At 39.1% G+C, this 13,077-nt stretch overlaps 1 protein-coding gene across 1 annotated transcript in view; it reads left to right on the top strand.

The window, feature by feature from the left end:
* Nucleotides 1-13,077, top strand: part of AP3B1 (adaptor related protein complex 3 subunit beta 1) — a 156,094-nt gene that overhangs the window by 19,350 nt on the left and 123,667 nt on the right. The window contains exons 4-6 of the mRNA XM_075078703.1: nucleotides 4,573-4,668; nucleotides 6,908-7,068; nucleotides 11,438-11,504. Coding sequence (XP_074934804.1) covers nucleotides 4,573-4,668; nucleotides 6,908-7,068; nucleotides 11,438-11,504 — 324 coding nt within the window. The remainder of the gene's footprint in view (nucleotides 1-4,572; nucleotides 4,669-6,907; nucleotides 7,069-11,437; nucleotides 11,505-13,077) is intronic.

Raw genomic sequence — 13,077 nt, 5'->3', positions numbered from 1 at the left:
AGGAGAATGTTACTCTGATGGTCAGTACCAATACTATGCATACATTGTCAGCTCCAGTGCAGAGGTGTCAGTTATAATTGACTTGACAAATGAGATTTGGATGAAAATAACATCTGTAAGTTTGTCTTTCCAGACTGCATAGTGACCAACAAGCATCAGTCTGAGGAAAGCAGAGCAAGATTGCAATGATATTAGTTAATTCCTACTGCACAGGATCATGATTTTGGAAACATGCAGGAAGTAGTGGTTTGAAGCACTGGGTTTTAAGAAAAGTGAATTGAATGCATGCTGCAATTATTCCCTCCTTTCCTGGAAATAGGTACTTCAGCTTCTGTTATTAATGGGAACAAAAGTTGCTTTTTCCCTGGCTAATGGTACTGAGGATTATATTTCCTGCAATAATGACTTCAGCAAATTCCTGTCTGTCTCTAATGTGCGGCAATATAGTAAGTCACAGATATGTGTAGTTTTTTCCTTATTTTACATGGATGCATAGTAATAGTCCAGTTTGAGTATGATTTTAGCTTTAAAGAAGTTATTCTTATTTAGCTACTACTTTAAAACTTCGGGTTTTTCCATTTTTTTGAAAGAATGCATATATTTGGCTATGGCCAAATACTGAGCTCTGGTAAGTCAAGGAGGCACAAGTGTGCAAAAATGACAATTTTGAGTCTTTCAGAACTTACTGTATTAAAATAGCTTCAGAAATTGTAACTGTACTTATAATAATAGGTGATAAAAGAAAACGGGGGAGGAACCAGACTAGTTAAATAGTCTCTTCCTCTTTAACTTGTGTTTGTAAGTTATGAATACTCTAAATCCAATTTTGAACAGAGATACCTCACACCAAAGAGGAGTGCTTTGAACAGTATTATTCATCTTGAGTGCTTTTTATGGTTAGGGTGAAACCGCTAGCCCAACAGAAGCAAGACTGCCCCAGCTCCAGGCTTCCAGCCCAATCAGTAGTGAGGCTGAGTGTATTCCTGGTAGCTATGCACACAGACGTTTTGTGTATTTCTTGTGTGTACATGTACGTAGCGAGGCAGCCACATAAATTGACACAGGGTAGTCACGAGAACACAAACAGCACCAGCAGGTTGGCAGTTCAAGATGAAGGTCTGCTAGTGGGAATACATATATACCTACATGAGTACAGTATGGATCCATCCAACAGCTGAGCTCAGACATGGTCTGCCCAATAGTGGGCCCTGGGATCCTAGACCTCACTGTTGCTGGGACCTGGACATATGAGCCCCTGAGACTGTAGCTGTATTTCAGTTACTGGTATGAACTGCTGTACATGTATGAACACATGTAAACCAGGACTCCCCTGGTCCCCCAGTAGCTACCCCTTCATGTTCTTGCCCTTAGACATGTAGGTGTGTGCACATGTACGCACAGAAAACTGGACCAGGCCAGAACTCCCCTAGTTTTCTACTAGCCAGCGCCCTGTGGTTATGCCCTTAGAGGGATGCACACAAACACATAATTCTTGCCTCTAGAGACCCAAAGAGCATCTTGTTTCTCCGGCAGCTGGATGGGACTACCCTGGTCTATGCCATAGTAGAGTCTTCCTTTGGTCCTTAGATGCCCACACCCTTACCTACTTCCTTCCTGGCCACTTCACCTGCTTGCCAGCTAGTGCACCTTGATCCACTGGTACACTTGCACTCATTCCAGTCACTGGCACTATAGACACATGGGTTTGCGCTTTGTTTCCCATGCTCCAGTCTCTTCAGTTGCCTGTACCTGTGCTCATGGGCCCTCTGGCCTGTGGTCCCAGCCTAGGTGCTGGCAGACAGACCCTCACTTGTTCTAGGTGCCAGCCACCATGGACATAGGGGCCCCTGTGACTTGAGGTCCCATTCTAGTTGCTGGAGTTGCACTTAAGTCCCATCTCTCTGCTCTGTGGTTGCTGGTGCCCATGGGCACATGGGCCCTCCAGCCTGTGGCCTGACTGTAGTTGCTGGCCCATACATGGACCTTTACAGAGAATAGAGAGTACCTCACCAAGAGAAATAGTTAAAAATGGAATTAATGAGAAAATACAATGGAGCATGCTGATCGGGTGCAGGGGACAGAAAGGTAGATGTATCAACCAGCAAACTGTTTAGGTGTGTCCAGCCATTTTTATCTGCATATCCCTCTGTTTTCCCCAACTTGTTCCTTCCCCGATCACATAGATTCCCCCTGCTTCTCCTTCACTTTGGCTCCTCCCTAAAACATTCCATGATAAGTCTTGTGCAATCATAAGATACTTTTCATCTGCATCCCGCACTTGTGTGCAGAAAAGCCCCTCAGTCTGAAAGGTGCTCTGATGTTGACTCTTGATGGGTTTAACACCTGGACATGGGAGCTGAGGCTCTCCTGAGGTGGTCATGGGAGGGGCCTGGCAGAGTGTCCTTTCCTCTGAGTCCTAAATTTGAGTTCCCTCATACTGCTGTGTCTCTGTGCATCTCTGGGCTGATGGTTCCTGTCATGGGCTTGGGAAAAGCTAGGGCAGGGTATTACTTGAAAGCACCCCTCCATCTGCCTTGCCTCTCTGATCCTTTGTAGGTGCGTAGACAAGGTTTTATCACATAACTTAATTAGCAGAAGCCTTTCAATGTTTATATTTTGTGGGACTTTTCTTATATTTTTTAAACATGTAGGCAGTTACATGAATTCATGTCTTCCTCTATGCTGCAGTTCAAGTTCCCTCGTTTCTTATTTTTCCACCATTTTGTGCCAACATATTTATGCGGGAAGAGACTCTTAATCTGAAAAGAGATCAGAGCATTGAGCAAGGCTAGCTGACTAATTTCTTGTTCAAGGTTAGTTAGATGACGAGTTTAGGTCATAATGTAGCTATACTTATAGCCATCTAGTTAGCACTTCAGGGTCTCAGAAACCTTTACCATGGTCCAGCTTTTAGGATGCTTTTGAAACCATGAGAAATTACTGTGTTGTCAGATTCTTACTACATTGCTCCTGATGCTGTTTTCTGAAAATGTTTTGCCAAATTTTTTCCCTGTCCTTAAGAACTTAGGAATTCTTAAGGACACAAATCTGTCCATATAAACGGCTATAATGCAGTAGCATAAAATACATCAGTTCCTCTGAGTGTCTTTGTATCTGAGTGACTTTCCTGCCCAGAAATGGCTGCTGGTTTGTTAGTTTGTCGGTTTTTTTTTTAAATCAGGGCTGAATGCTCTGATACAGGGAAATGGAGGTGAAGAAGCAGTAGAACACGTTCATTTGTTTTAAGACAAGCAAAGGGCATCTTATTGTTCACAGAAGCGCCTTGTGATTTTTGTTTTTATAAGTACACGCTGACCTCAATGTGATTATGTGCATCATGTCATGGATGGTAAGGATACAAAAAGTGACCTAATAAGCAATTGGTGGTATAGAACAAAAATAAGTCTTGGTCAATAACTCATGGAGTTTGATGTGCTTATATTGATAAACTAATTAAACAAATCTGCCTGTGTTCCTCAAGCCTAGTGTGCCCCTGTTATGATTAGTTTTATAGAAAGGAACATTTTAACATTGAGTGAAGGTAAATGGTAAAAGAATAGTATAGCCACGAAACTCTAACTGCTTCCATTTCTAGTCACAGAGTGGTTTCAAGGAAAGGAGGCTTTCTTTGCACACCTGCAGTCATTCAGTGCATAGGCCTCTTGTGGTCAATGTTGATTGCTGCTTGTCTACAGCTGAACAACAAATAATTTAGTATGGTGTAACCTTCTGTGATTTAATGTTATGCTTTTTGCCAGAATTAGCACAAAGACACATCTTCTGATAGTGTCAGTAATTACAGCACAGCTGTAGTTGAGGGTCTTTCAGAATTTTCTATTATAAACCCCAATAGTCAGTTTACAACTCAAATGTAAAAAATGTTTTCACTGCTTCCTGGGCATAGAGGGGCCATGAGGGGGTAAAGTGAACTAAATTGAATACCCTCCTCCCCCAGAATCATACTGAGGTTTTCTTAATCTTTGAACATTGCATCATTTTTAGTATGCTTATTGGTGACATCTTTTGAATGCTTGTAGTCAGGCAAAAAATGGATCTAATACCCTTTGCTTTTGTCCGAGATCTAGTCAGAAGTGCTCTTTTAATCAGATTTAAATAGTGTAACTTACCACACTTCAGCTGGAAGTTATATTATCTTTCAGATTTGTTGAAGTAATTAATTTTGAGTTTCAAGGTAAAGTAAAATGGGCTTGTTGAAATCCTTGGCTATTGCAATTTAACCTGTTTTCCATAAGAGAAAAACATGAGTGCTCAGGTGGTCATTTGCCATATGTCAGCTTCTTTATTTACTAGTTGATAGCATAAAGGAGTACTCTGTGTTATTAGCCTTTGTGTGACTGTATCATTAATTAGGTGGTATTGTAGTGCCTCAGAGTTTCTATTAACAGAATTACAGTAAATCGTAAGACATTTGAGAAGCATGTGAGTACTCCAACGGTATGTTAACTCATTCTTCAAAGAAGAAAATGTTGATGCAAATGTGCAATCTAGGACTTAATTTTATAGAATTCTAGAACTTTCTGACAATCATGTTAATTGCATTTTTCTTTTCAGATCAAAAAGCTTGTATATGTTTATCTGATGCGTTATGCAGAGGAGCAGCAAGATCTAGCATTATTGTCCATCAGTACTTTCCAGCGTGCTTTAAAAGTGAGTGATACTAAACAACACTTCATAGAGAATTCTGAGCTAGTATCACAGAAGTAAAAGTATTTGTGGAAGCTTAGTCTGATAAACCAAAGCATGCAAATATCTGCATCTGATAAAGTATTTTCAAGTTACGTCATTGACAAAGTGTTTTGTGCTACCTCAAACCTCATCAAGCAGCTAAGCCTGCGTGAAGTAAAAGTACTTCGCTAAAGAAAAGCAGCAGATTGGTGCTCTCAAATTCACCTGCCCAGCATTTAATTTCTGGAATGCCTTTTCTTTCCTAGGCAGCTTATGTATGTAGAAGGAAGATGCTATTATTACCCTGAACCACCTGTGTTCCTCTTAGCTTGTGTAAAAGATCCTTGTGTACAACAGTGAATAGGAATGTAAAGATAGTAGTACCTAAATTAAAATATTCAATGTGTCACACATCCCACATTTTTATTAAAAGCACTGAAGAAATACCGTTTTGTACTGGTATACATATATATAAAATGGTATAATAAAGGTTAGGAATGTCTTTGAAGTCTGGCCATGGAGAAAAGAAAGATTTAAGTGTCTGACTTTAAACTTGCCCAGTTTTTATAATAAGAGAAGTTTGTTTTTTTCTTCTTTCTTGTACTATTCTTGTAAGGATCGTCTAGGTTCATAACTAATTTCTGTCATGTCACTGATCCAGACCTTCCATCTTGTTGGAAAATGTTGCCATCGGAGTACAGGTGTGCAATTGTAGGAGCATCCCACCACTCACTAGAGTGCTTTCTGCCCCTTTCCTTCCAGCTTTTATCTCAATGTCATGTGTACTACCTTCACTATCTGTGACTGCCATGAAAAGCTAAAATTCAAAAGACTTTGTATCCTTTGTTTTTAACTAGATATGTATACAGTGAACACTTCACATGGCATAACTTTTAAAAAAAGCTGTGGATAGTAGGAACAAAAGGAGAGGGAATACCTCAAATATTGTGACTATGAGTAACTCAAAAAGAAGTGGGGGTGTGGCAAGGAGGTAGACACCAAGCTAGCTGAGATTTGGAGCAACTAAAGAAATTACTAAGCCTGCTGTGGAAGTTGGGCGAGTGTACTTAATTCTCGCTGTTCATTTTTCGTAACATTTTGTTTCTGGTTTTGTAATGAAGATTATAGTTTGGGTTTATGTATGGAGATTTTTTCTCCCTCTTCGGAAAGAACTTTTTAGGGTATTTGAAACTTGTGTGATTGGAGATGAGCTTTGCAAACTCTGATAAGAACAAGATGACAAATTAAGTATTTTCACCATCCAGATACTTACTACTCAGAAGCTGCTAAAACGTAGGAATTTTGAGAGCTTAGAAAAATTAATCATTAAATAATACCAGTCTGAAAACCCATGTTGCCAACTCTCAGTCCTTGGGAGAAATGTTCTTTGGGAAGTGCCTTCCTGGCAGACAGTACAGAGGATTAATGCTGCCGCAACTTCAGTTTGCATGATTTTAGAGGGTTTAGTATTTGATTAAGCAACATTTTTCCCATGTCTACCAAGCCCATGATTAACAAATGAGGTTTATAGAACAATTCCTCCAAATACAGATGTTTCGGGCTATTGTTGGATCTCCAAGCTAACCCTAGTGTTATAAAAGCGGAGCAAGTACTGGGACAAAATAAGAGAGGGTAGGAAATAGAAGAAAGTCTCGACATTTATCTTAATATTTTGACATGTTCTTAAGAAAATCGATTTTGTTACTGGCTTCAGTTTATATCTTGCAGTAAAGCGTAAAGTAGATGTGTTGTCAAGAACTCGAGTAGGAGTGTCACAACTCAGAACCACATTTTCATTTGGCAGTTCTTACATTTAAGTAATAAAACTAAGCTAGGTGTGTTTTTCAGAATATCTGAATTGCACTTGTATTGCAAAAAATGTTTCAGATCATTAAATAAAGCATTAGTCTTTTTTAAATCCATCATTCCCATATTTTACCTGGGAAAGTGAATTATGTTAATGTTTTCCTGTGCCAGATCTCCAGACAATGTTTCAATGTTGTCTGTTTTACTTTGTTTTACTTCTCTTGGTTGTTGAAAGTTTCTTGTGTGAAATTTGGCACACTTTCTTATTAGAGTGGCCTTAGCTTGCAAGCCTGACTGATAGTCAGATAGATTTATGTGTTTTAATGTGCAGTCACTAACTAGTGTAAACACTGCAGAGAATTTAATGATGCGTTTCTGCACTATCTTATTTCTCCCCTTCTCTCCCATTCTTTAGGATCCTAATCAGTTAATCCGCGCAAGTGCTTTAAGAGTTTTATCCAGTATCCGTGTCCCAATTATTGTTCCTATTATGATGCTTGCTATTAAAGAAGCCTCTTCTGATTTATCTCCTTATGTGAGGAAGAACGCAGCACATGCCATCCAAAAACTGTATAGGTAAGTGATTCTGACACATATGGAAAAGCAACTTCTAAGGTAGTTGTGGGCTATGTTTGTTAAGACTACTGGGGGATTGGCATGTCTCAAATCAAAGCAGTTTCTTAAAAAGCTTGAAGTGTATGTAGACATTCAGTCACTCAACTGATTTGGTTGGAATTCAGGCAAATCTCTTGCTAGAGTAACAAGATAACTATGAAGAGATACAAAAGAAATGGATACATTCTTTTTTTTAATATACCAGTTAGTGTAATCTGTGTAACAACTATTTTGATGGGTGTTCTCAGAATCGAAGATTTCTGTATTTAGCATCTGTATCTTTCATCCTGAAGGCATTTGCTGTAGTTTTCATTACAAGTGATAAATGAATACTAACTTCTAAAAATTTTATCTATGCAAATCCAAATCTCTTAAATTCCCCTGTTCCCTCTTCAGAAATTCTTGTGTGGAAGAGTTCTGATAAAGAGGTGGGTACTGGTTTACACAGGTTTTGAGCAACAGAACCTGTACCTTTCCAAAACAAAGGCAGGCATTTATTCTACTACTTATTTCACTTTCATTTTGCCTATGCCAGAAAGAGGAGGGCGAGAGATGTTTGGAGTTCTGAATCAGGTAGCCTGAGGCTCCTGTGGTTCCATGCCCCCTCAAACCCAAGGCTGAGCATGTATACCTAATGGGCATGTACACACATGCACGCAGCCAGCTATACAGATCAGCACAGAAAGAAAACAGCACTCATGCAGCCAAAACCAGCACCAACAGCCTTATTCTGTTGCATTCTCTGGCTGTTCAGGATGCAGGGCCATTAATGGACCTATATATGTACAGTATGGATTCCCCAGTAACGATCCTAGGTGCAAGTCTTTCCAGTAACTGGCCTTGGATCCCCTATTTCCCAGTTCCTGGCACTGGCACATAAAAGTGCACAGTGCTTGTAACCCCACTGCACTTGCTGTTACAGACCCCCTCAGTCAGACACACACATACTCTTACCCTTTCACTCAGACACTATGAATCCCACAGCAGCTGGATGGAGGCACTCAGGCCATGCAGTAACTGGCCCTTATATCCCCTCATCTCCAGTTGCCTCCCACTGGGTGGAGAGGAAGAGAGGAGAGAAACAGAGACCCTGAGGCACACAAATGGGTATCTCAGTCAACCTCCAGACCTTTCAGTCGTTCCAGTAGTTGGCCTGGATTCCATGGTCCCTCTGGTAGCCAAAACCTGCAGTTGTCTCACTCAGAGGCGCACACACGTGTCCAGCCCAAACCTGTGGTCCCACATCAATACGTGGCTTCCCACTCCATGTTGTCTGGCTTGATATTCTCTAGCAGTCACACACTGAGCAGTCATTCATTGGTGCAAAGATGGAAGATGCTGAAATCTAACTTTATTACAAAAAGACCTTTTGCCATCTTTCATCCAATCTCCAGATATGATTGCATCTTCAAATATAACTTGTATTATTTTCTTACCTCTGGTTCTTATGGTATCCTATGCTTATGTGATCTCAGTGGCAAGATTTGGTAATCTTTCTTGCAAATACCAAAAAAACATATTTTTTTTGTGTGGTGAAAAATACAACACGTGGTAAAAAATACTGCAGCGCCATCTGGAGAAACTGGCCTCACTCCCTTCTAGCTTGCCTGAATTCCTGACTGGTAGTAATACGGATGTCTAGCTCACATAATAAAGGGAAACTGAGGAAACTAATATTCTATAAAGGTTTCCTTAATGGTTTAGAGGGCCTGTACGTCCTTCACAAGTTTTTACTTCATGCAAACATCCTAGGCATCATAATGCAAGTTTTCAAACTGCTGTAGCTGCAAATTCAACCTTACCTGGACTAGAATAAACTTTATAGTTACTCGTGAGTGGAGTTGTAACTAAGAATTTTGTCCTTGGTAGTAGAATTTGGGAACTGCTTATAGAAAGCATGTGAACTTTTATTGTCATATTTGCAAAATTTACTTGAACAAATGCCATAGCCAATAGTACTGGTTTACCCCAGGGCCAAGGGAGAGCGTTTTTTGATTACCTGAAGAAGCAGCTGTACTGGAAACTGAGGAAAAGGCTATCAAACTAACCTGTCTGCAGGCAGGCCCAGTTGGTTTGCCTGCAAATAAGAGTCTTTAACAGGCCATCTCAGCAGATGTTTCAAGAAGGATCACAACTGGTATCTCCACAATTCAGCGGTACAGATCATATACTGGTGGCAGGGCTATCTTCTGGCCTATTTGTAATGAGCAAGTAATTGCAGAAGACTCGCTCTAAAGTTGGTCAAAATCAGAATTCTGGATTTTTGATGTGAAGATCAGTCAACAGTTCATATTCTCTCCTACATCTACTTACTCCATCTTCTTAGAGCATTTGAGTAAGAAGTAGTAACAGTCTATTCTAACAGTGCCTGTATACTCCATTTACTTTTCAGTTTCCATGACTTCTCTACCTGTTTGATAGTCCTGTAGTTCAGTCAGTGCTCCAGTCAGACCTCTGGATGCAGGTTCAATACTGCAATCTTCCTTGCATTTAGTGTCATGGTGTTTGGATGATGTCTGACCTAGAAGAGCTTGTTCATTAGTGGTTCAATCAATCCGAACAGCAGGAAGCTTACATATCAAACAGAAAAGATTTCAGGCATAGTGTGAACAGCAACATTTGTGCTCAATGCAGTCAACACTGTCGAGTACACTGGCGTAATTTTATCATTGAAAATGTCAGACCTCTTGCTTATTTCACTTAGAGTGCATTTCATCTCCTGTCTATCAGTAGAAAACTCTACCATGTACTTCCTCCTACTTGCAGCAAGATTTGGAAAAGGACTTTTAAGAAGTCCCATCACTAGTATCAATAGATTCCATACTATTACTGGTAGATACCATAATGGGAGCAGGTCACTCTGAGCTCTCCAGCCATTTCTTTTATTTTTCTCTCCAAGAATGCTGTCTTCCTTATCTAAAACATCCGGAAGGAGGAGGGGGAGGAAAGTGAATTCAGGTATCAGAGCCCTTACTAATGATTTTCTTGATCACATAACAAAATCAGTGTCTTTCAAAGTTTCTTAGTAATGAGTACTCACTTCTTTCTTTAAATTTCCTACTAATTTTGAAAATTTTAAATAAGGCCTCTTAGACTTTAGGCTTTTCCTCTGAAGGTTTTGGTCCTTGGCAGAAGGATCCAGTAAACTTTTCATGACAGAAATAGAAGTTGTAACAAAAGGTGATCGTAAAAGTACTTATGGAACATTGTGCTGTTGCTTTGCTTATGCTGATGGTGGCTTCTAACAGTTGTGTTGTTCATTGAGCATGTTCTAGTAATGCTCGGTATTAGAGCCGGAGCAAAGTAGTATACAGCTAGACACACACTTCCCACAAAGCTGGAAAGGATATATACTATGCATTAGGGCAGTTCATCACTCAGCATTAAAACTGAACTGTACAATAATGACCACATATTTCCTTAGTTAGTTGTAATTGTATCCACATTGAAACAACTTTTCAAAGCTGTAGAATTACACATCAGTATGGCTATTTGTACTTACTTTCTGTTTGTATTTTCTTCTGCCTTGGCTTTGAATTCTTCCATACCCTATAGATCCATGATGAAGAAGCAACTGGAATGAAAAGTTGATACTTACCTACCTAAGAAGCAAGTTTGACAATAATGGATGTTTCTGGCAGATTTTTCTCTGCTCTTTAAATATGAAAAGGACAATACAAAGATTGTTGTTTGCAACTTTTGGTCTTCCTCTGTTTTTACTATTTGTATAGGACTTAAAGCAGTCTATTTTTCATCAGCTTGCACACCAACTTTGTATAGGTATGATTAAATAAAATGTCCAAATTTTTGAGTTCCAGTACTTCTGACTAAGATCAGCGAAGTTAATGCTTGAAGTAAGACACTTTGTTATGTTGGTAATAAAGGTATGATTCTCCTTTGTCCTGATGTTCAGTCACCGCTGAATTCATTCACGCTGAAATTCTCTTCTGCAAAAGCAGTGAGATCCTTGTGACTTAACATGTGAATCTTAGTCAAGTTCTCCCTAATGGGTTGGCCTGCATTGTTTCTTAAGTCCTAAAATCTTTGAGTTTAAGCATTAAGATTCTTATAGAACACACATAAGTAGTAAAACATAAAGATAGTCTTTATAATTTAATTTTATACTCCTTCAATTCAATTCTGTATTCCATGATTAGCTTTATTTTCAGTCAAGTTCTTTTACAATCAATTCTCTGGCAGTTTTATCTGGAAGTGGTTTCTTCAGTGCTTCTGGTTCCCAGGTTGTGTCTAAAGGTCAACAAATCTAAGCTCTTTTAATTTCAGATATGTCTGACCAATGAGTGAAAAGAATTTTTATTTTTCCTTCTAGTCTTGATCCAGAGCAAAAGGAGATGTTAATTGAAGTGATAGAAAAGCTTTTGAAGGATAGAAGTACGGTAAGAAACAGTATGCTATTACATATGCATATATTTTTAAAGAGTTTACTCCTGAGGCTGTCATTCAGCAGTAATTACTTCCGTAATCCTTGCTGATGTGGTGTTTGTATGTTTTAGGATGGAAGTATCATTGTGTATTTATGCATTATACTATGATTATAATAATGACTGTCTCCTTTAATAAGACTGGTAATTTATTTGCATCATGGGTATTCTTAATATGTTTTTGTTGCCATGTTCTTTATATATGGTTCTTTAAACTTAATTTTGAAATTAAAGTTTATATAATTATATGAATCAGTATACAATCAACTATGTATAAACTCTTTTTCATAGGGAAATTAGCTAGGTCATTTCAATTTGTGATACTGTAAAAATAAATTACTGCCGTATAATGCATAGTATGCCTGGTGACATCAGTCTGCCTTGTAGTGTGTGCAACTGTTATGACACTTCTGTGAACTTGTTTGTTCTTGCAAACATCCCTATTTCCAATCTGCTAAGTAAAACCCATGTCCTGGGACAATTTCTGTAAGTTTAACACTCCTGTTATATTTTGCCTGCCCTGAATAGGCACAGGTTTTCTGTATGAACTCCTGCATGTCTCACAGTGGTCACAGTCTTTATTTTTCTTCCCATACCCTACAAATAAGTTTCCCAAGTCTAAAGCCAGAAAGGCAAGGAGTCAGATAGACCTCAAACAGAAAACAGAATTGCAAACTAAAGCATTCTCTTGTTCTTGTTTAGATTACTAATTTAGTGAATGCAATCCTTTTCCAGTAAATTGAAGTATTACTAGGTACCAGGTAGTGTGCTGCTTCATCTCCTATCTGCCAAGTGTTTTTGTAACACATAGGACTTTTTACTGTCTCTTGTTCTAGCACAGTACAAGTGTTCAGGACATAAATGGTGCTGTTCTCTAAAAGATGTCTTGTGACTTCCACTGAAGGGTTACTGAAGCAGAGTGTCAGAGCTTAATGGCTCAGCAGACAGTAAATGAGTGAGTCAGTTCTCCTGACTGCATCTATGCTTGACCTGTACTCATTTTTCAGAGGCCTTTGTGCTTCTGTGGAGTTGCGTCCCCAGTGGTTCTTTGTATATTTTCTTTTCGTGGTTCATGCTCTTCACGTGCATGCAATCTGTGAATGTGAGATTAGATTCTTTACACCTGTGGAGGCATAAAGGGCTGAGAAGCCATCTTTGTTTCTCTCTATTGCTGATGGCAGGTAAATAAAATCACTGAGTTTCCACTGTTTCCGAGTCCTTACAGCATATGGTAATTGGCAAGTTAACCAACAACTCGTCATTTATATGTGTACTTCAACAAAATATTAGAGGAAAAAGGTATAGAGTAGGTTTGGATCTCTTTTTCCCCCAGCACAGTGATCCTGGCACTTGGAATTACTTATAAGGGGATTAATGCTTACTGCTTAGCATGTGCCACAGTTCTGGTGCCTTTGTGCCATTGAATAATGGACAGTGTGTTTATGAAGACACTAGTTGAAGTACTAGTCAAAGTTATGCTATTTTGTCAGCACATTTCAAGAAGCTAGGAATGATGGTCTAGAACTGA

This window comes from Phalacrocorax aristotelis, chromosome Z (assembly GCF_949628215.1).
Source record: "Phalacrocorax aristotelis chromosome Z, bGulAri2.1, whole genome shotgun sequence".
Taxonomy (NCBI): domain Eukaryota; kingdom Metazoa; phylum Chordata; class Aves; order Suliformes; family Phalacrocoracidae; genus Phalacrocorax; species Phalacrocorax aristotelis.
The sequence above is the reverse complement of the archived record's forward strand: the minus strand, read 5'-3'. Positions and strand labels throughout refer to the sequence as shown.